The sequence below is a fragment of the Ochotona princeps genome, chromosome 12, assembly GCF_030435755.1.
Source record: "Ochotona princeps isolate mOchPri1 chromosome 12, mOchPri1.hap1, whole genome shotgun sequence".
Taxonomy (NCBI): domain Eukaryota; kingdom Metazoa; phylum Chordata; class Mammalia; order Lagomorpha; family Ochotonidae; genus Ochotona; species Ochotona princeps.
The window spans coordinates 43,030,148-43,051,423 of NC_080843.1; the positions used below are offsets into that span (position 1 = coordinate 43,030,148).

General features: G+C 41.1%; 1 protein-coding gene across 4 annotated transcripts in view; it reads left to right on the forward strand.

Annotated features, from left to right (window-relative positions):
• DGKH (diacylglycerol kinase eta) overlaps positions 1-20,748 on the forward strand; it is a 183,066-nt gene extending 162,318 nt beyond the window's left edge. For 2 of the 4 annotated variants that reach the window (XM_058670690.1, XM_058670691.1), the window contains exons 23-31: positions 2,921-3,034; positions 3,297-3,431; positions 4,231-4,394; positions 9,064-9,169; positions 9,939-10,031; positions 12,393-12,512; positions 13,597-13,705; positions 15,152-15,282; positions 20,336-20,748. In XM_058670690.1, coding sequence (XP_058526673.1) covers positions 2,921-3,034; positions 3,297-3,431; positions 4,231-4,394; positions 9,064-9,169; positions 9,939-10,031; positions 12,393-12,512; positions 13,597-13,705; positions 15,152-15,282; positions 20,336-20,425 — 1,062 coding nt within the window. In that variant the 3' untranslated portion in view covers positions 20,426-20,748. The remainder of the gene's footprint in view (positions 1-2,920; positions 3,035-3,296; positions 3,432-4,230; positions 4,395-9,063; positions 9,170-9,938; positions 10,032-12,392; positions 12,513-13,596; positions 13,706-15,151; positions 15,283-20,335) is intronic. The other 2 variants (XM_058670692.1, XM_058670693.1) reach the window with 2 other exon arrangements.
• The last annotated feature ends 528 nt before the right edge of the window (positions 20,749-21,276 follow it).

The window sequence follows — 21,276 nt, forward strand, 5'->3', positions numbered from 1 at the left end:
TTTGAACTCTCATTTGCCACTTCCCTTGGTATACATTAGTAGAAAGGCCACAAACGGAGCTGCGATTCTAGCCAGGCACTCCAGTATCAAATGCGGGTGTCCCAACAGCGTTTTAATACTGTGCCAAGTGCCTGCGCCGGTGTTTACTGTTTAAAAATCTCTTACCTGTATTTGTTTTCTACTGCTGATCTAACAGATTAACACAAATTCAGCAACTTGTACAACTTGTACATGTTTTGTCTTATAGTTGCACTTGGCAGAAGTCTGAGGTGGTCACATGGTGGTCACCTGCTGTGTGTTCCTTCTGGTAGCCCCAGTGAGAATCTTGAGCTTTACTTTCCCAGCTCTTCAGAGAGCCACATGGCTCCTCCGTCCTCAGAGCCAACAGGAGGAGACTGAACCAACCTCCTGTTGCACCACTCTCCCCTCTCCCCGCCTGGCCTCCTCTCTCTGGTCATCTGCTGCCCACATTAGCCAGCAAAGTGTCTCCAACCTTCACTGAATCACACACACAAAATGCCTTTTGCCGTGTAAGGTAACAAATTCACAGTCTCCAGGGACATTTTGGGGTCGGGATGGGTGCATTATTCTACCTATCATAGGATCTGTACTTTGACTAAGTTTCTGTATAAATTACTATTTGTATTCATAAAAATATCAAGAGAGTCCACTTAGGTGATGGAATTTAAGAATATTTTTTAATGTTCTTCTGTGTTTAAAAAAAAGACAGATGCTTCACAAATGTAGTTGTTCCAAAAAGAATGAATGAGAGGGAGCAAGTATTAAAATATATATTATTATATTATATATATGTAGCAAATAAGGGTTATCACAGTCTACTGTAAGAGTTAAATGCATTGGTTCAGATTTGAAGCTTAACATGTCCTGTGGTCTCTGATCCTATATTCTTAGCTCTTAAAAAAATGAACAAACAAGGATTAAGGTAGACAGTAAATTGAAAAGTACCTGTAATTTTTATGATATGAATGTTGAATGTATTCTCATCTTAATGGGCATGGTGTTAAGTATGCTATGCCACAGTATGTTAACTACTACATCTTGTATTGGAGTGCTGGTTCGAGTTCCTTCTTTTTCGTCTTTGATCCAGCTTCCTTTCAATGCATCCTGGATGCAGATGATAACTCACATGCCTGGGACCCTGCCAACCAGATGGGGTTTGGGGTTCCTTGCTTGGGCCTCACCCACTTCTCGTTAGGAGGAGTGAAGTAGAAGATAAAATATCTTTCTTTCTGTTTCTTGTTCTTTTAAATAAGTAATCTTTTCTTTTAAGCGAGAGTAAACAAATTTAATGGAAATGTATCTAATGTTTATTTACAGTCTATATGATTTTTGACCTCAGATCTATTACCTGACCTAAAAATTGCTGTAGTAATACAAAGTACATATACATACTGCTTATAACAGTATAAAAAACATCCCTTTCTTGAAAAGGTGTATATGCTCATGCTGGCAGGTACAGAAATCAGGGCTGGGGACAAGCGCGGTAGGGTTTACTGGGGGTCGCTCTGACTGGGCTGCAGCTGATGATGGTGTGCGTAAGGGCCAGCTGTGTGGAGGGCAGAGTTGGGCTGGGCCACAGCACCTATTGGTTTGTGTAAGAAATGGGGCTGAAGATAGAGCTGACCTAGCTTGTAATTACTTGTAACTACCTGTGTGGAAGTAGGCTGATGTGGTGATGGAACAAACTGGACCCTGTACATGTGGGTTCACACACAAGAGATAGGTCTGAGATCACCTTAGATGAGATTTCTTTGAGGGTCCCTCCAACTAAACCGCTGGACTCATAACTTCCAACTATGGGGAGAGTGACAGGACCTGTGGTTTGACAGTGGAGTGCATTTATCCAAACTGGGCCTCCGCAGTGGCTTAGTTGGTGCAGTGGACAGCATACCCATAGGCGCATGAAAGATAGGTCAGCTCATTGGAGCCTGCAAAGGACACCTGGTATCATAGCAGAGGAAGGAGGGGAGAGCAAATTGATCAACTACCACAGTGAAACATGACAGCAAATATCTGAGCAAATGGAGACTCAGAGGTAGACTGTATCAACCAATGGACATTAGAAGGATATTGTCATCCTTGCATCTGCAACATCAACAGCATTTCAAAACTGTCAAAATCACTTGAGCAGAACCTTTGCGGCATGCTCCGTATTGGGGGCTTTGGGATAACATCAGGTGGCCGTTCCCCATCCCTGGGAGGCTGGTTGGTTTGTCCCCTTGCTCTCCCTTTCATCCAGATGCAGGAAGAAGGAAAAGAAATTATGAAACCAAAGATCTCAACTATGTAAACCATCAAAAATAAATTTTTTTAAATGGGCAAAAAAAAATTTTTAAAGGTAGGGCCTGGCAGCGTGGCCTAGCGGCTAAAGTCCTCGTCTTGAAAGCCCCGGGATCCCATATGGGCGCCGGTTCTAATCCTGGCAGCTCCAGTTCCCATCCAGCTCCCTGCTTGTGGCCTGGGAAAGCAGTTTTGAGGATGGCCCAATGCATTGGGACCCTGCATCCGTGTGGGAGACCCGGAAGAGGTTCCTGGTTCCCAGCTTCGGATTGGCGCGCATCGGCCCGTTGCAGCTCACTTGGGGACTGAATCATTGGACGGAAGATCTTCCTCTCTGTCTCTCCTCCTCTGTGTATATCTGGCTGTAATAAAATGAATAAATCTTTTAAAAAAAAAAGGTAAAGAGGTTTGAGTACTAAATATCTGTGGATTTTTAACTTTTTTTAAGTTGTATTTCTTCTAAGCACTCTTCAACACTTTATCCATGAGTTGTCACTGTCTAGTACTGTTTACTTACTATTTGCATAGGTCTTAAAACATGTGTGCAGTGTAGAGTTTGCATCACTTGCTGCCACTTCACCTGAGCCTTCAGTGGAAGTGTGTGCCCTTTTTCTTTCAGATATTTGCTGCACCATCCTTTGACGATAAGATCCTGGAAGTCGTGGCGATATTTGATAGCATGCAAATGGCGGTCTCGAGGGTCATCAAACTGCAGCATCATCGAATAGCCCAGGTTATGGTTTCTCTAGTCAACGCTGACTGCATTTCTTGAACAACACAGGGTGTGGGGTGGGGGAGAGCTAGGACTCTGCACTGCATGTTCAAGTGTAAAAGGTTGACTTTCTTGCCCTTGTCAGTGGTTACTGTGTATTGTGTGTGGTAATGACTAGCAGGCTCTTCACAGAAAAGACTAGCAAATCCAGCCAGGATATGGATGGAACATCCATTTCTCAGGACAATTTGCAATCTAAAATAACTTGTTTGTTTTATTACAGTGTCGTACTGTAAAGATCACTATATTTGGTGATGAGGGAGTCCCCGTACAGGTGGATGGAGAAGCCTGGGTCCAACCTCCAGGGATTATCAAAATTGTACACAAAAACAGAGCTCAGATGCTAACCAGGGACCGAGTACGTAACAGAAAAAAATCAGAATTTTACTAAGCTATTTATGAAAAATTTTTACATTGTTATTAAAAATTGTTATTGCCTCTTCAATTGGACATTTAGGCTATTGAGGTTTTAAATGTGAGTAGATATTTATTTCTTTTTTTGTCTTAAACTTGTATGCAATCATTGTTAGAACAGTTTTAGGTTTACAAAAAATTGAGCAGAAAATACAGATTATTCTGATTCTCTTACGGTATGTCTCCTTCCTCTTCTCCCTGTGACTATCCCTATTGTTATCATTTTAGCATCTGGGATACAATTTATGAGCCAATATTGATACCTTATTCCTAACTGAATACATCATTATATGTGTTGTGCATCTGCTGGATTTTGACAAATGGATAATCACTGGTATCATTGTATAGGCACCAGGCTTACTGCCTCGGCTGTCCTCTGATCACCTGTTCCTCCCTTCCTCCGTGACCCTGACTCCTGGCAGCCATTGGTCCTTTCATGTCTCCAGAGTCTAGCTTTTCCTGGAACATGTGTTTTTATTTAAGATCAATTCTTGAAAAAGAAAACTAATATACTCATGCCATCTATAGCTTATATAGAATAGTTGATTAAAGATTGAAGCATAAAATCTTTCCTTTTCAATAATATATTTATCCTCACCAAATCTTTAACTATTTATAATTTGTTTAACAAAGTGTCAGATTGGAGAAAATGCAGTTGTGCTTTCAGACATTCTATGTAAGATGTAAATACACGTTGACATGGGGCTCAGAGCTCTATTCATTGTGATATTGCTGTTCAATAGGCATTTGAAAACACTCTTAAGTCTTGGGAAGACAAACAGAAGTGTGATTCTGGCAAACCAGTTATCCGAACCCATCTGTACCTCCAGCATGCTATTGACTTGGCAACGGAAGAGGTGTCACAGATGCAGCTGTGCTCCCAGGCAGCCGAGGAGCTCATTACCAGGTATGCTGGTTCCACTGGCTTGTGTAGTGTGAGAACTGTGGGCTTAGCCATTCTCTCGCTCTTTTTTTTGTTCTTTTGACATTAACTTTTTTTTATTATTATTATTATTTTTTACGTTGCATTATGTGACACAGTTTCATAGGCAGTGGGATTCCCCCCACCCCTCCCCAAAACCCCCCCCCCATGGTGGACTCCTCCACCCTATTGCATTACCACAGTTCAAATTCAGCTGAGATTCTTTCATTGGAAGCATCTACCAGGCATAAAGTCTAGCATCATATTGTCCAGATAAGTTCATCAGTTCTTTGGGGAGACCATCTCTGGTCTGAAGGTAGAGCTGGTAGAGTGTTTTTGACATTTCAAAGGATCTGAATTGCTGCCATTCTCACCACTCCAAGCACAATGCCGTCTCTGGAGAATCCACTGATTGACATAGTCCATCATAGAGTCTCCATTTGCCCAGCATTTACATTGCCAACTCATAGCTGAGGTGGTTGATCAACTTGCTCTGTCCTCCGTCAACTGATGGTTAGCGTTCTGAGTCCGAAAGCTCGACTGGGGAAATCCCCATAGAGCCTTTCTCCGAGATGTTCCTGGACCAAACTCCTGTATATACCGGCAAGAACCGGGCCCATCACAGTCCATCGCCCCATCAGCTGGCAGTTGCAGTTGCTGGGCTGGTTCTGTCTTCAGCCCCGCCTTCCCCTGGAACCAATGGGTATCCACAGTCCAGACTGGCTCTACCCAGCACATACTCGGCCCTAGCCCAAGCCAGCGGGGGGCTGCCGTCCAGTTGGAGCGACCCACAATAACCCCACCAGGCCCGCCCCCTGCCCTGGTCTGCCAATATGTGTGTCCAGTCTATCCCACATCCCCTTCTGCTCTCATCCATGTCAATGGGCATGAGAACCATGTCCCATCTAACCAGCTCAACTACCCAGCCCTCACGGATGTTGTTGGGTGTCTCTGTCTAGTCACCCCAACCCCTGCCCTAGCTTTGATGCCCTCCCCATGGGGAGTGGTAACCCAAGAGAGAGGAGCCCACTGTTTCCCTCCCAGGCCACCCCCCCCCCCAGATTATGTAGTCTCCGGGTGGTTCTGTGGTTTAACTTGACGGAACTAGCCCCCAGTGCCAGCTTCTGCCAGCTGATGCTGCGGCCAAGCCCAAACAACCCTCACCCACTCTAATTGTAGACTGTACCAGTAGGAACAAACGACCCAGCCTGGTTCTTCCCTGATCTGGTCCACATGAGGCGCTCAGGTGCAGTAGCCCTGCCTGGTCTGGTCTGCCCCCATCCCTACTCACGCTCTCCAGTGGGAGTAGATGTCCAGCAAGGGGGTCACCCCTAATTCCCCTACAGGTTCTGCCCCCTCCCTTTCTGGTTCTCACATGTGCTGATTGGGTGCTGCAGTCACGTCTGGCACAGGCAACCTCACCTTGGCATTCTGCATTGTGAACTGCTTTTGTTGCGACTGGACCTGGCTCCACTCACACTCTGTTCCAGTGTTTGGGTTTGCCAGTGGGTGACGTGAACTGATTGAGCCTGGTCCGCTCCCGTCCCTTGCCAAATGTATGCCAGTGGGACACTTTCCATGACCTCTTGGCTGTATCCTTCCATGCTTCTTGCGCTTACCTGCAGGGTCTGTGTCCTGCCAGAGGAGTTGCCCAGGCTCCTCCATCAGAACCCCTCCCAGATTTCGCGCATACCAGTGGGTCCATGAGCCAGCACTACTCAGCTCACCTCCTGTCCTAGCACGAACAGTGGCCTCTCCTAACTGGCCTTCCACCCATTCTGGCTCTTGCTGTTGGATGTTTCAGCCGAGCCACGGTGCATCCATTCCCACATATAGTTCATCTATGGCTCAGGTTTGGAGCCATGGGGGCAACTCGGGAGCTGGACTAATCTAGCTCCACCCTGCCGCCACAAGATGGCGGAGGGACAAGTCAGGGCGGATTCCAATGTTGGGGCTGGGGGCGGTCTGATCCACTCCGCAGGGTGGCAGCTGCGGGGAGGCGTTCCTGCTAGGTGGAATCCGGCCAAGGACTCAAGCCAAAACCACCCCACATGGCGGTGGATGAGTCCTTGTTTTGGGCAGCCAGTGCACCAATTGGTGCCAGGCTCTGCCTGCTGGCCGCCCAGTGGCGAGCTCTAGGGTTTAGCTGCTTAGGGACACTTATGAATTAGACCAGCTTTTATATAGGTGAAACATGAATTCCTGACAATTGCCAGTGATAGGGACTTGTAATTTCTGCATAAGAGTAGGACTGAGACCTGAAGGTTTGAAGGGGAATGCCCATACGAGGAGCAACGGCACCCGAGAGCGCATCCAGAGTTGGAGGGGGGTGGACCTGACTGCAACCTTTATCAGCTCAGACAGGGCCAATAGGAGGGCCCGACTGCATCAGGCAATGGCCTAAAGCCCGGTAGCATCTAGGAAAACTGGATCTGGGAGCTGATCAAGGGCAGAAACCTGGGAAGGTCCCCTGGTGATTATAGCTCCCACTGGTGAACAGGTGGTCTGGACCTAGGGGGCAGACAGGCTGGGCAAAGTTGCACCAACGGCTCGTCAGTGTATGAAAAGGTGATGGAATGGGTGCACCGGGCAGCACTGAGCAAACCCTAGCCCACAAATAAGATTGGAAACCAAGAGGGACCACAGGACAGGCCCAGCTAGGTTTTTACACCAACTGGTCTGCATGAACCCCAGATGCTGAGCTACAATCAGTGTCTAGGACAGGGGTCGCGGCAGGTGATGGGTTGTGTCAAGCTGAGTCAGAGCAACCACTGGCATGTATGTGATCTATGGCTGGGAATAGGCCCAGTCGGGGGGCTATGGGGTCACCCTAGCTGGGTGGAGGCTCTCACCAAAGAGGCGCACGGGCTGGAATGGGGCTGCGTTCTGGTCAGGATACAATTGTAGTCTCCCTTGGCATGAGTGTGGACTGGGACAAGATGCACCAGGCCAGGCCAGACTGCAACACCTTCTAGTGTTCTGGAGGACCAGGGTAGATGTGGGACGGACTAGGCTAGGTCTTTTTTTTTTTTCAATCTGAATACACTGTTTCTGTTGTAGGTAGTAGCTAAAAGACTTGGATTCCTTCTTTGCTGCCTCAGTCATGCCTCAGTATCGTCCTTTGCACACACACATCCAAACACCTGTGTATTCTCCACAGTCCAAATCCTATGCTTCCTGAAACACAGTGGCTTAGTGTACCGCACAGTCCTCTTTGTTTCCTTATTTTGTATGGTCTTTACATTATGCTGCCCATTTACATATTACGTTCTAGCTTACTCAGTGTATATGGGCTGTAGAAAGAAATATAAACATGAACCATTTCCCAAGATAGTTGCAGGTTGAAGTGTCAAAAGATCAGTTTCTGACACATAAAGCTGATATTTCTAGAGCACACAAAAATTGATTTTGGTAGGCAGAAGGAAAATTGGTAAATGTGTTCTGAGTGTAAATCATAAAAATCACTCTAACTAAGAATAAACTTTGGAGGGGAAGGAAGACCATGGAAAATTCTTCAGTTCCGCTTCACCTACATCTTATCCACCAAATGTGAATAATGAGAACGAAATGTTTTAGTAGTAAAGTACGTGTCATGATTGGCAGGAAGAGGAGCAATTTGGAAAGGGAAAATGATGTGTTCCATGTGGAAGTTAAGAATCTAAATTACAAATTCCTGAGGGAGATTCATAAATGTTCATCTGAAATTGTTTATGCCTTGCCTTTGAAAATTAGTCACCCTTACCTATCTCTACTCTTCTGAATAACCCATTCTCTTTGTCTCAAGGTTATAAGTAATAATAGTGAGGTTCATTTGCATGAGATACCGTGCCATGGTTATGAGTTTTGAGATTCTAACGGATCTTGGTTCAGTTAACCAGGCCTCTGTTCCTTTTCCTGTTTTAGCCTGATCGTATTGACAACCATTCTCCTTGAATGTGTTACAAGCAGAAAGTGTTGGAATGATATTGCATTCTTATTTATCTGTAAGCCATACATTATTTTCCAGCAATCAGTAGAAGTCTTCCATCTGTCTTCTTTTTTATTGTCTTCCAGAACTTTGTCTTTCTAGGACTTTTCATGAAAGTTTAAATTCAGTGGTGTGTAGCATATTAGGATGAGTTGAATAGACAAAAGTTCAAACTTTGGCACTACCACTTACCGTGTATATACTCCGTTTCCATGTCTTCATCAATAAGTGGAAAAAATTAACCACAGCTGCCTTTGAAAGTTGTGAATATTGTTAGAAAGTGTTTTTGAAGGTCTTGACATATAGATGATAAATATAAAGGATGCTTCCCCCAAGTCAGTCGTATTTAAATTTTCATCAAATGCTAAACATTTGAACGTATCACATTTTCCAATGATTCTGCAAATTCTGTGTTTTAATCTTCAAAAAGACACTTCAGTTTACTTATTTCTATCATAAGCCTTTTGGTTTCTTGTTGGCATATATCCTTTGTTGTGATGGTGTTTGAATTTTATAAATGTATCAAATACCATTGATAACTGAATAGTCACAAATTGTCCTCTTTACTAATATTTATATATTTTTTACTTGTCTTATCTTACTAGTTGTATACTTCACAAAAAAAAAAAAAGATCAGCAAAGCTTTAATTTTTTTAAAGACTTTATTTGTGTCATTTTTGCTTCTAGGATATGTGATGCAGCCACAATCCACTGTCTTTTGGAGCAAGAGCTGGCCCATGCCGTCAATGCGTGCTCACATGCACTAAACAAAGCCAACCCACGGTGCCCGGAGGTGAGGATCTAATGGTAAATCCTCATTCCACAGATTCTTTGATGTTACGTGTATGTCTCAGTACTATAATATATGGCGCACCTTGTGAAAGAAACTTACATCATTAATCTGAGTCTCTACCAGAAGAATTGTATTCAGATTTTCCAGTTTTCCTTCTGTTTCTACCCTTAAATTCTTTTTCTTTAAGTCAGTCATCTTCTGTTTTCCTTCAGTTCTTTCCTGTGTATATTTTGTTAGAGATGTTCCTTCATCTTTAAGTGACATGCTGCATTATTCATTTTGTTTTACTAAATTGGAAATTGACACTTCCTAAAAATTTTTAATGTAGACATTAATAGGATGGAGAAGATATATGCTGTAATTATGATATATATACACGCTGTAGTATAAACATTAATGGCATATTTTTATTTAGTTATTCAATTGATGTTAAAAATAATCTGGTTGAACTACTTAGTCAAAGTTGATAGTTATGACTATAATCAGATAATACACTTTCTAAGACATAACTTTCTTTAATATTACTTTATAGAAACATGTATATGTTGGTGATGCTGAGTGTATACATTGCTGTCAGGGTATTCTTTCGGTTACTTTTAGATACTGCTAAACCTAAGTATAAGATTTCTCAATTCCAGTAGAATTTGTATGGGTTCATTAATGTTTTGTGGTGTTTATTTAACTTATGAGAGTACAATTTAAAGCATTTACTGCTGGTGGATCCCAATTTAATTCAGAACTGCGTATGTTTGATACTGTTCTTTTCTAGAGTCTTACCAGAGACACCGCTACTGAAATAGCCATCAATGTGAAGGCACTGTATAATGAAACAGAATCTTTGCTAGTTGGCAGAGTTCCTCTGGTAAGAAAAAAGAAAAGATGGATAACACCAGGATGATTGGGGGTAAAAAAAAAATGTGTGGGTCCCACTTTTCAGGGAAGACACATTCATAGGCTGTGAGGTGGAAGCAGCCTCCGAGTGCCAGCCTTGCATCTTCTTTGTTCCTCTAACTTTTGCCTTCTAAGAAATATTTGTCTAACAGCGGGGTCTGTTCTTGAGGCTGACAGGGGTAGACTTCTCCCCTTTGCATGCCATTACAACATGATGCATTCCTGCCCTCCCCAGTCAGCTTTGGCAGTCTTGAGCTAGCTAAAGTGCAGAGGGTGGTCTTCAGGTACTCACTTGGCACAAAGGTAGGAGAGTTTCATGGTTTTATTGCATGAATTCACATTTGAAATATGATCAGAATGGCAGAGGACATTTTTAGTCACAGGGTTTCAAGTGGGAAATTTCAAGAAGTCTTCTCAGCCAAACTCACATTGACTCTGGACATCAAGTATTGGCCAAGTGGAAATCTGACCATGTGCCATGGACCTCAGCCAAATATGCTGCAGCCTCATGCTGTGTGATTAACCCAAACTCAGCCTTTGTTTAAAAATCCTTCACCATTATCTAATGTTCCAGCATATTAGATCTTGTCGCCACCTAGAGTTTGATTGTGGCATATTCGTTCTTGGTAGTTCCTGTGTATAAAGCTCTTCTCAGTAAGAAGTCTGATTCATGGATTGGTGGTGATGCTAAAACATTTCCCTTGACAATAATTTAACCTTAGGCAAATGTTCACGTAAATAAACATGATCTAAAGTCACCATGCTTAGCACATTGGGAAGCAGGACACACTGCCTAGCTAACTGTTAAGTGACAGTGTTGTATTTATCTGGTTGTGGCGTAGCTGACTGACTACTCCTGGGAGCATCCTTTGCTCACAGTGAGAGTTCTTGGGACTGCATTAAGCCTATTGTTCTTACCCTTGTCATGGAAACTGAAACCCAGGAGCCTCACACCAGAAGGAGTGGCTACCACTAAACTTCCTAAAATCTTCTAGGAGGAAAACCTAGTTAAGTTTTTTGGGGATCTCTTTTTGACTAATTTGGCACTGTGTTGGTAACTAGATTATTCTGCAACTCTTCTAACGTAAGTACGATAGGAAATCCAATCAGTGGTGACATCTATCCTGGTTTTTATAGAGAGCATATCTGTTTTTGTGTTACTGAAATGTTTAAGATGATTTCTGAGAAGAGCTGGAAGCATAACTTTGTGCTTGACACCAAAAGTATCCATTTAGTGCTGCTTTGTAGAAATGCCTTCTATTTATTAAGGTGTACAGAGAACTTCACTTCTCCATTCATGTCAAGTATGGATATATGGTTTGAAATGGGTACCAGTCAATTTTCCCACAACCTTAGCCAAAATGATATGATTAAAAGTTGATGACTTTATAGAAAAGCGAAAGTTTACTGTTTTACTGTTAGAACGAATATGACATTACCATTTTATAACTTTCTTTAAGACTTAACATTTTAGGAAAAAGAGTGGCAAATTTGTACAACATGGTAGACCAGTGCCTTATTTTTACTAACTGCTGGATATAGTAGATACCTTGCATAACAAAGGATCCAAAAATAACAAAGTGTGCGTAATAAACAGCAGCACAGTTCTTTCTTCACCTGTCTATAGTTCTATGAATGAATATGGATAAGAATTTGAAAATAATTTGTAGAAGTATTGATGAGCTGTAAGAGACCTTGAAAACAATCTGGTTGTATTGTGCTGTGTCCAGAAGAGGCAATGATGGCTCCTGAGATCAGATAACCCCTCTTAGTAGTGCACAGATAGTAACAAGAGCAAACTAGGATGCAGACAGCAATCTTTCAGCTCTATTCACAATAGTGTGTATTTCCCTGTTATTAAATTTGTCAGTAAATGGATTTTAACAACTTTTAAGTGGATAACTGTGGGCAGTAGTTGGCTAGATTATCTCCAAAGTGTTCAGAGCCTATTTTAGATTATAAGCCATTTTTGTTTTTTGTTTTGCCTGATGATATTTATAAAGTATATATAATTTATATATACCGTATTTTTACATTTATATATGATAAGGTGTTGATCAATTTAAAAACTGTTGTTTATTCCTGTAACAGCCTGTGTAAATTTGAGGGAGTTTTGGCACCAATGAGCAGAAAGCTATGAATAACTAAATGATTAGAAAGGAGGAGGCAAGCAAAAGACTTATGCTTTTAAAAAAATTAACTTGCTTCGTTCTTTTATTTAAATAAAATTGTTCTAATAAGAGGTGAGGATGCTCTCTGTGAAGATAAAATGATTGTTGTCCTGGAGATTGGCCGCTGAATCTTGTTTTGTGTTTAATCTGCTGGAAAATAGCAGTTGGAGTCTCCCCACGAAGAGAGGGTGTCCAGTGCCTTACACTCTGTGGAGGTGGAGTTACAGAAACTAACTGAGATTCCCTGGCTTTATTATATATTGCACCCGAACGAGGATGAGGTATGTAAACTTCACCCTGTTTGTGAATCTAGATCTTCTGACAGTGATATTTGCCACCTGTGTTATAAAGGAGATATTTAAAAGAAAATTTAAAAAAAATTTTTTGAAAGATTTATAATAGAGAAAAGAAGAGAAAGAGAGAGAGAGAAATCTTCTATCCACTGGTTCATCCCCCACAATGGCCACAATAGCCAGAGCTGAGCTGATCCAAACCTGGGAACCAGGAGCCTCCCCTGGATCTTTCACCTGAGTGCAGGATCTCAAGGACCTAACCTTTCCTCTATTGCTTTCCCAGGCCACAAGCAGACAGCTGCATTGTAAGTGGAGCAGCTGGGGTTAGAACCAGTTCCCATATGGGTGTCAGCACCGCAAATCAGAGGATTAGCCTGTTGAGCCACTGCACTGGCCCAGGAAAATAAATTTTGAATACTGTTTTCAAAGGCATTGATCTAGGACAGGTGCTGTGGTGCTGCATGTTAAGCAGCTGTCTACAGCACCAGCAGCTCCATGTAAGTGCTGGTTAGCGTCCCACTGCTTTACTTCCTACCCAGCCCCCCTGCTGAATAAGTAAGTAAATCTTTAAAAAACAACAAACAAAATATCAAAGGTGTTGATCTTTTTAAAGATTAACTTACTTATTTGAAAGAATAGTAAAGAGGGACACACACACACAAACCCACAGGGAGACAGAGATTGAGCATCCTCTGTTCGCTTATTTATATCCTAAGTGATCACAAGGCTGAGGCTGTGTGAGGTTGAATCCTGCTTTGGGGAGCTGCATCCAGGGCCCAAGTAATTGGGCCATCTTACCTTCCCAGGTGCATTTGCAGGAAGCTGGATCAGAAGGGGAGCTATGAGGACTAGAACCAGTGTTCCAGTTGTGGCACCACAGTGCCAGCGCCTAAAGGCTCTATCTAGGCCAGGAAAGATATGCTTGTGAACAAAGACGTTTACTAGTATCTTTCGGCAATGCAGTATATCATGAACGTTTTTGAACAAAGCAGTCACTGCTCTAGTGTTCAGTGCTTATAACCTATTTCTGTTACATCTTGCTTTAAGTATTGACCTTACTCAGTTTCAACAGGAGCCCCCTATGGATTGCACCAAAAGGAACAGCAGAAGCACGGTGTTTCGGATAGTGCCGAAATTTAAGAAGGACAAGGTTCCGAAGCAGAAGGCCAGTTCCCAGCCTGGTAGGTGGTCCCCTCCGGCAGGAAAGGAGAGTGTGATGATGGGAAAAGTGATGTATTATTAACGTGAGGTCCCCGAGCTGATGAGGGTGTTCTGGAGCTAGGTAGTGGTGTGTGTTGTACAGCATTGTGGATGTTCTAAATATCATTGAGTTGAACACTTTAAAGTGGCTGAAGTGGATGCTAAGATAGCTTACCACAGGTAGAATTTGTCAGTGTATCAGTAGCAGTCTGTAGTGAGGAAGCAAACAAGAAAATGAAGTAGTTGCTACTTTGATTCTGCTTTGCCAGGCAGATGTCCCTTTGTCTCTCTGAGTGGATCTTTTGATTTTGCCATAGTAACTCATGGCATCAGTGTGAACTTGTTCTTTGTCCTCAGAAGTCAAACTCTAGGTCATTCTGCTCAATGGAAATTAGAAACTTTCATGTACCCCTTTAACTTGCTTAGTGGTTTTTTGTTTTGTTTTGTTTTTTTCCATCTTGAAGGACACTGTTTCAGGCTCCTGGTAATGACTGTGTTTTGATACTTGCTTTCTCAAACCGAGATGAAAGCTTTCTTTGCTACTTTTCACTTCCCTTTCCATCTTTCCTTCAAGATTAAATTCACTGCAGTTCTAGGACTGAAACACCTTCCCATTCTGTGTATGTAACAGTATGTACTTTCAGAATTAAATCATGCCACAGTCTCTTCTGAGCTAGCTGTCTGATTTTTCTTAAAAAAAAAAAGAGGTAAGAAACCTTGTTGATAGTATTCATACATAGAGCAGACATTAAGTGACATTTAAAAGCAAAATGTAGCAAATAAATAGGCTTTTATTAGGCTAATCACTGTTGAATAAAATAAATAAGAACAATTATACAGCCTGAAAAAATAACATAAGGCAAATCCTCCTAAAGACCAATGTTGAGAGCTTTTAAATATTATTAAATTTATTTAACAGCACATTTGTTACAATTATCCATAGCAGTAAAATGAATACAGGTAACACTCGGTTTCACCAAGACCTTGCTGCAGAAAAGTTGTTATAAAATGGAATACACCACATCGTACTTCAAGTTTTAGTTTAGCTTTTATAGCTTATTTCCAATGGTAACTTTTCATACATGGTCTTATAGTCTTCATCAGAGTTTGTGTAAACCTTGGATCACTCACTGATCCTCAGGGTCAAAATCGTGTCTCTAATACAGCCTGGATAGGATAAGTTGCTTTACTGAAACTGAATAGACGGTAAAGGCATGGTGCACGGCGGCGAATGTCTTGAAAGTCAGACCTTTGTGTTGGTTGGTGGTATGTGACCTGCATGGGAAATAATTGTACTGGAGTTTTGTTGAAAAAACACCTTTAACCTTTCCTTTGCTAGCTGCAGCTGTGCTCTGTTTGGCCAACTTTTGCTTTGTAATGCATTGAGCATGTAGAAATTAAGGGGGTTTTGCTCTTAACTTTGGTAGTTCAGAAATGGGGCACAGAGGAAGTTGCTGCTTGGCTGGATCTGCTCAATTTGGGAGAGTACAAAGAAATCTTCATCCGCCATGACATCAGAGGGGCTGAACTTTTGCAACTGGAGAGGCGAGATCTTAAGGTATTTCCTTTGTGCTACCCTTCTGCTCTTGAAACTTTTCTGGCAAAATGGAATCCTTTCTTCAGTGCTTGTTCTGTTATGTGCTTTTAGCTCGGCATATGTTGTGCAAGTGTGCAGTAGTAATCTAACATTTATTGTTCTGTGGTCTGAGTTTGTTGTGTGCTTCCTAAACAAGAATGTTGGCAATGCTTTCCATCAAGATCATCCTCTGTTATAACAAAAGCTTCGCATGAACTTGGTAATTATTCTGTGCATCCATTGGTTTGATGGCTCCTGTGCTAATATTTCTGGAACAGATTATGTTTCTACTGGTTCCTTTTTGGATCAGCATGGAAGGTGATTGTTGTTGTTAAAAATAACTTAAAAATCTAATATGTGCTTAACAACTAAACATCAATTAAATCTATCAATACCAAAGTGTTCCTAGTGTATGGAACTGGATGAGAGACACAGCAATAACTCCTTGTAGAACAGCGGTTTTACTGTGTTTTTGCATTGGCCTTTCACAGTCAAACTTGTGCAAGTAGATGAATAAATTCTAATTTCCATTCTATTATATGTTAACAAAATTTAGTCTCAAATATAAATGTATTCATTTCTTAAGTTGTACAAAAATTGTATCTAACTTTTGCTAAAAAGTTGTTCATAGCCTATTTGTCACTTACATTCATTAATCCTTAATCATTAATTCATGGTCTGTAGCAATTCACTTTTACTCTTTGGGTGAAGACTCAGTAGTGGAAACAGCCAAACACCCTGTTCTGTCAGGACTGGGATCCTGCCATATCATGTTTTCTTAGTATACATTGCCATTTAAAAATCCCCATTAATAGCATTGGTGTGGCACTCCCTTTACTATATATTGAGTTCTAAAATCTACAATATTGAGATACAGTGAATCTCTAGCAAATTCATGGATTGTTGCCCCTTCATCTACAAATGTTAGCAGAGATCTTTAAACAGATAATAAACAATATAAAGTACACATCTTTTTTTAAGCAGAGTCAGACTGTTTTTAGCACATCTAAAGGTAAGCTCTACCTTATATCTAAACACTTTTATTCAGTATAGCAGAATAATGGTTTAATCCATTACATTGGTTGACAGTCCTAAATCTAGACATAGTGAAATATCTACTTCATTAACATTAGTAAAGCAAAGGTTGAAATCAAACCTTGAAATGAGTGCACAACAAAAATAAGTACAGGGTACCTTTACAAAAATGTATTTGTGTGCATGGGATATCCTGGGAAGGCCACACTATCCATTGAGTAGTTAGTGATGGATATATTATGCCTGCTTTTCTAGGTGGTAGCTACCCTCTCAGAGCTGTCATTTCATTAGCCATGAAGAAGATACATTCAAGGCACAGATTATGTGTCTAAAAACCATATATAAATATATTACAAATATATTTATTCTTGTGTCATGTAAATACATACAAACATGAGTGAACACATCTCACAGATACTGAACAAGCTAAATATTTGCAGAATGGGAAACAAACTCAAACGTATGTTGAGGCAGAGTTAACAGTGATAGGCTGGGAAAAAGTGAAAGTAGAAAGAATTATTTTAGTTAACTTTGTTCTTGGGTTTTTCCTGTGGCATTTTGTTCTGTTTTATTTCTAATACTAGTTGTGTTATTTGCCTTAACATTTTTAAGAAATGTGTAGTAACGTTGCTCATTGTAACTCGTTTGATATTAACATAGAGTGTGGGGCAAAGGACAGTTTCACAGCAAGAACCTCTTGTAGCACAAAAATTAAGCTACAGAACAGCCTTCCCTTGTTCTGACTGTAGCTGTCAAAGAGCAGACCCTGTGAGTTGGGATTACCTGCTTCCTACTTCATCTCAGCTGTTTCCATTGCTTCAGCCGTGACTTACACATATAACACGTTATCTCTCCAGTCCTGATTGACATCGTTGGTGAACTTTAGAATTCTCATACCAACTCCTGCTACTTGAATATCCCATACAAGCATACTTCTGCACATGACCCAGAACCAACTTTGATCTGCTGTTACACTCCCCTCTGCCCTTCCTCCAGTGCTCTGTGTTAGAAATCGTGTCTCGGGCTCTCCAGAGCAACCCACAGTCATATTTAGCACCTTTCTCTTCCTTAGCTAACTTCCCCTAATCCATTAATCCATACCAAGTCATGCTGATTTCTATTCTCCACTCATTTCTCCTTTTCCCATTCCATAGTGTCTCTGTGGTATGGTGTCTGATCTTGACTGTGAGGTCAGTAGCTTCCTATGGGTCTTTGCAGTGTCACTCTCCATTTCCATGTTGCAGCTGGAGTAATACTATTAATATTATTGATCATACAGGTCACTTTTCTGCTCAAAACCCTTCAGAGGCTTCCATTTCGTGAGAACATAGACTTACAGCTTTATGGAAGCCGACAGGGTTCTGCCTGTTTGTTCTGGTCCCTGGCCCATCATTCAGCCATACAGCACCTACTCAACCCTTATTTCAGCATCGTTACATGCTAGACTTATTCTCACCTTAGGATACACCTTGTTTGGTCTTGTTTCTGCCCTCACCCTCCACCTTGCTCAGGCCTACGTAAAGTTTAGCTCAAGCATTACTTCCTTCTCGCAGAAACAACTGGAGAAAGCTCCATGGCATTCCCAGGCTGGGAGAAGGAAAGTATTTAGAAGATGCTTTAGCAGGTGAAGAAGCAGACTAACTGCATTATTTTCCCTGCCAAAACACAAAGGGAGAATGAAGGGCATCAAATAACGATGAAGACGTTTTGGTGTGGGGTTGGAGGTTGTTTATATTTAAAGTTTTATGTGTATGTCTGGAAGGGTAAATAAATATCTGTAAGTCTTGCTTGGGCAAAACCAGGCCTGTCCATCCAAAGAAAAAGTCATGCTGAGTGTGATAGAAATAAAGAATGATATGTGATAGATGTATGATAAAAAGAAATATGGAAAAATATGATAAACTTCATGGCACAACTGTTTATGGTCTGACCCCCGAAGGGTATAAATGTATTAAACACAAGCTGAAGAAAACATAGGTAAGAGCCCTGCACAGTAGCTTAGTGGCTAAAGTCCTTGGCTTCAATGCATCAGGATCCCATGATACCGATTCGTGAGCTGGCTGCTCCACTTCCCATCCAGCTCCCTGCTTGTGGCCTGGGAACGCAGGTGAGGATGGACCAAAGCCTTGGAACCCTGCACCTGTGTGGGAGACCCGGAAGAGGCTCCTGGCTCTTGGCTTCAGATCTACTTCACTCCAGCTGTTGTGCTCACTTGGGGAGTGAGTCAATGGATGGAAGATCTTCCTCTCTGTCACTCTTCCTCTCAGTATATTTTACTTTCCAATTAAAAAAAAATGAAAAAAAATATGTAAGCAGTTAATGTAACCTTATGGAAACCATTCATCTCCCTACACGAAAATAGAGATTCTACTTAGAGTCATCCTCCCCAAAAGAAATTTTTATCCTTGAAAACACAGTATGTATATTGTATACATACTGTATGTGCATATATATATACATATATATAAATGTGTTTATACACACACCTATATAGGTCAAAATGTTTAATACTTAAAATATTTTGATAATCAGATACCTATATCGTCACAAAGTATATGGACTATTTCAATATTTCACTTCCACAAAATATTCAAACGTGACTGAAACTACATTTGTATTATAAACATAGGTGGTAGGCACCGACATCTTCCTCTCCGATTTGACTTTGTTTTTCCATTTGATATGCTAGCACATACCCAGGAAATGTCTAGTTTCTAAGGACTAATGTTGGATACCCTAATGTTACATGAGAAATCTGGGCCAGTGAAATATGTACAAACATGTTACCCTGCAGTTGTATCAGGCTTGAAAGCAGCAATTGGAGGAGCCTGTTCCAGCAGAGTCAGAGCTGTCAGCCACTCAGCTGCCCTGGAACTCAGAGGGTTCATCAGGCCCAAGAGGGCAAGCAGTGGAGAGAATTGGAGCCAGTTAGATCTGTTCCTTTAAGAAGTTGAATCCTAAACAATGCTCTTAGAAAACAGAGTAGATAGTTGGATATTCTCAGACAAGTAATCTTTTGATATTGGATCCCTGAGGTCTAGATTACTTTGGATGTTACTTTCTAAATATTTTCCTCCTATATTTTTCTCCTGTTTCAGACGTTTTTGTGCAAAGGTTGTTTGACTTAGCAACAAACTGATTACACCCTTCACAGGTAGACTGTAAGGTCTGGAGGCCGTAACTCTTGTTATTGGTTTTTCAGATGGTGAATTAGTTAGGGCTGTCTTAGAAGAGGGTTTTTTATTTCTGCAACCAACATTTGCCCAGAGCTGGCAAGGCATGCTTTGCAGCCATCCTCCATTTCTGCAAGTTAAGTTTTGAGTTCCTGGCACTTACAGATAGGTCTTTAGAAATTAAGAGTCTGAGAAGGAACAAAAGCCAATGGTGGTTTGAAAGAAAGTGTCAACCAACAGATACCCAAGTGATTTTTTTACTCATACTTACTGCAGAGTATAGAGTGAATATTTTTATTCAAATTAAACATTCATGGTATGACTAATGTATTTATATCCCAAATTGAAAAAGCAACCCCTAGTATCTTCATTTAGGGCTAAGCCTCAATTTTAATATTTTTGCACAAGAAATGTCTATCAGTACTTGCCTTTGAACTCATTTTCAATACCATGATGTGACATACATGGTTTTTTTCAGATATCCTGAAGAACTTATCTTTGAAAAAAAATAGATAAGCTAGATTAGTTTTGACTCTTGAATTAATACTACTCTACATAATTTATGGACTGTCATGATTAAGAGTGTGTTTAGGATATGATGTTTTCATCAGTTGATAATTTTTCAGTTTCAGGCTATTTTTGTTTCATTGACTTTTTTTTGCTTCACTTCCTAAATCATTGGATACCAATAAAAATGGATGAAATAAATGCTGATGATCTTACTTGCTAACTGAATATTTAATCCCAAGCTCTTGTTATCAGTTAATTTCTTTACTTTGTTCTCTCTCTCTCTCTTTCATTTTGCCTACTTTTCTTCTTTGTTGTAGGACCTGGGGATACCGAAAGTGGGTCATATGAAGCGAATTCTCCAGGGAATTAAAGAGCTTGGCAAGAGCGTGCCTCAGTCTGAAGTGTAATCATTTTGGTGCTATTCCTTGGAAGTGAAGTCCTTGCTACACAATACAAAGTGCACGGAAGCCTTCAGCTGATCTCATAGTTCCCGCAGTAGATGAGGCAGCACCACTGAAGCAGCCCCAGGGCTTGCTGTTCTCCTGTGGGTAAAAGATTTTGATTTGAGGTATTAGAAAATATTTTTGTGCCAAAGCATACATTCCACAAAGCCTGTTTGCTCGTTGTGCAAACCTGACATGTTCACATATACTTACCATAGTGAAAAGAGTAGGAAGAATCTGAGAAGATTGTATTATCTGATGAGTGGAATGAAATGTTTACTTTCCTCAGATCTGGTCTGATAAAATGTTCTGATTGTTCAACTGTGTGACAATATGCGACTAAAACTTCTTGGGTCTTGTTGGAGGCATTGGCCTCTTCCTTAAAATCAGGGCTGAGGAGACCGAGATGAGAATGAAGTTGTGTTTTAAGTGTTGGATCGGTGTCACCTTAGTTGGGTTTCCTAGCATTCAGTGGTCAGAGTGTGGTTAAAACTATCTAATACCATGATGAATGCAAATCTTACTGCACGATGTGTCCACCTGAATTGCCCTTCCTTTTCCTGCATGTCACATCTAATAACACTATGAGAGCTTTTATGTCAGCTTCAATGGAATCTAATTTATTGCTACCCAAGAACCTTTTAGTTGGCTAAGGGCACTGCACTTTTGGGTTCTTTCATGTGGAATTTTGCATAAATATTCTATACCTGAGACTTTGTGAACCTGTTTCTGTGCTGTAACCAACAAATGATACATATCTTACACAAGTCACTTGAACTTCAGCCTGTCATAAAGAGCAGATGTACACATGAAGA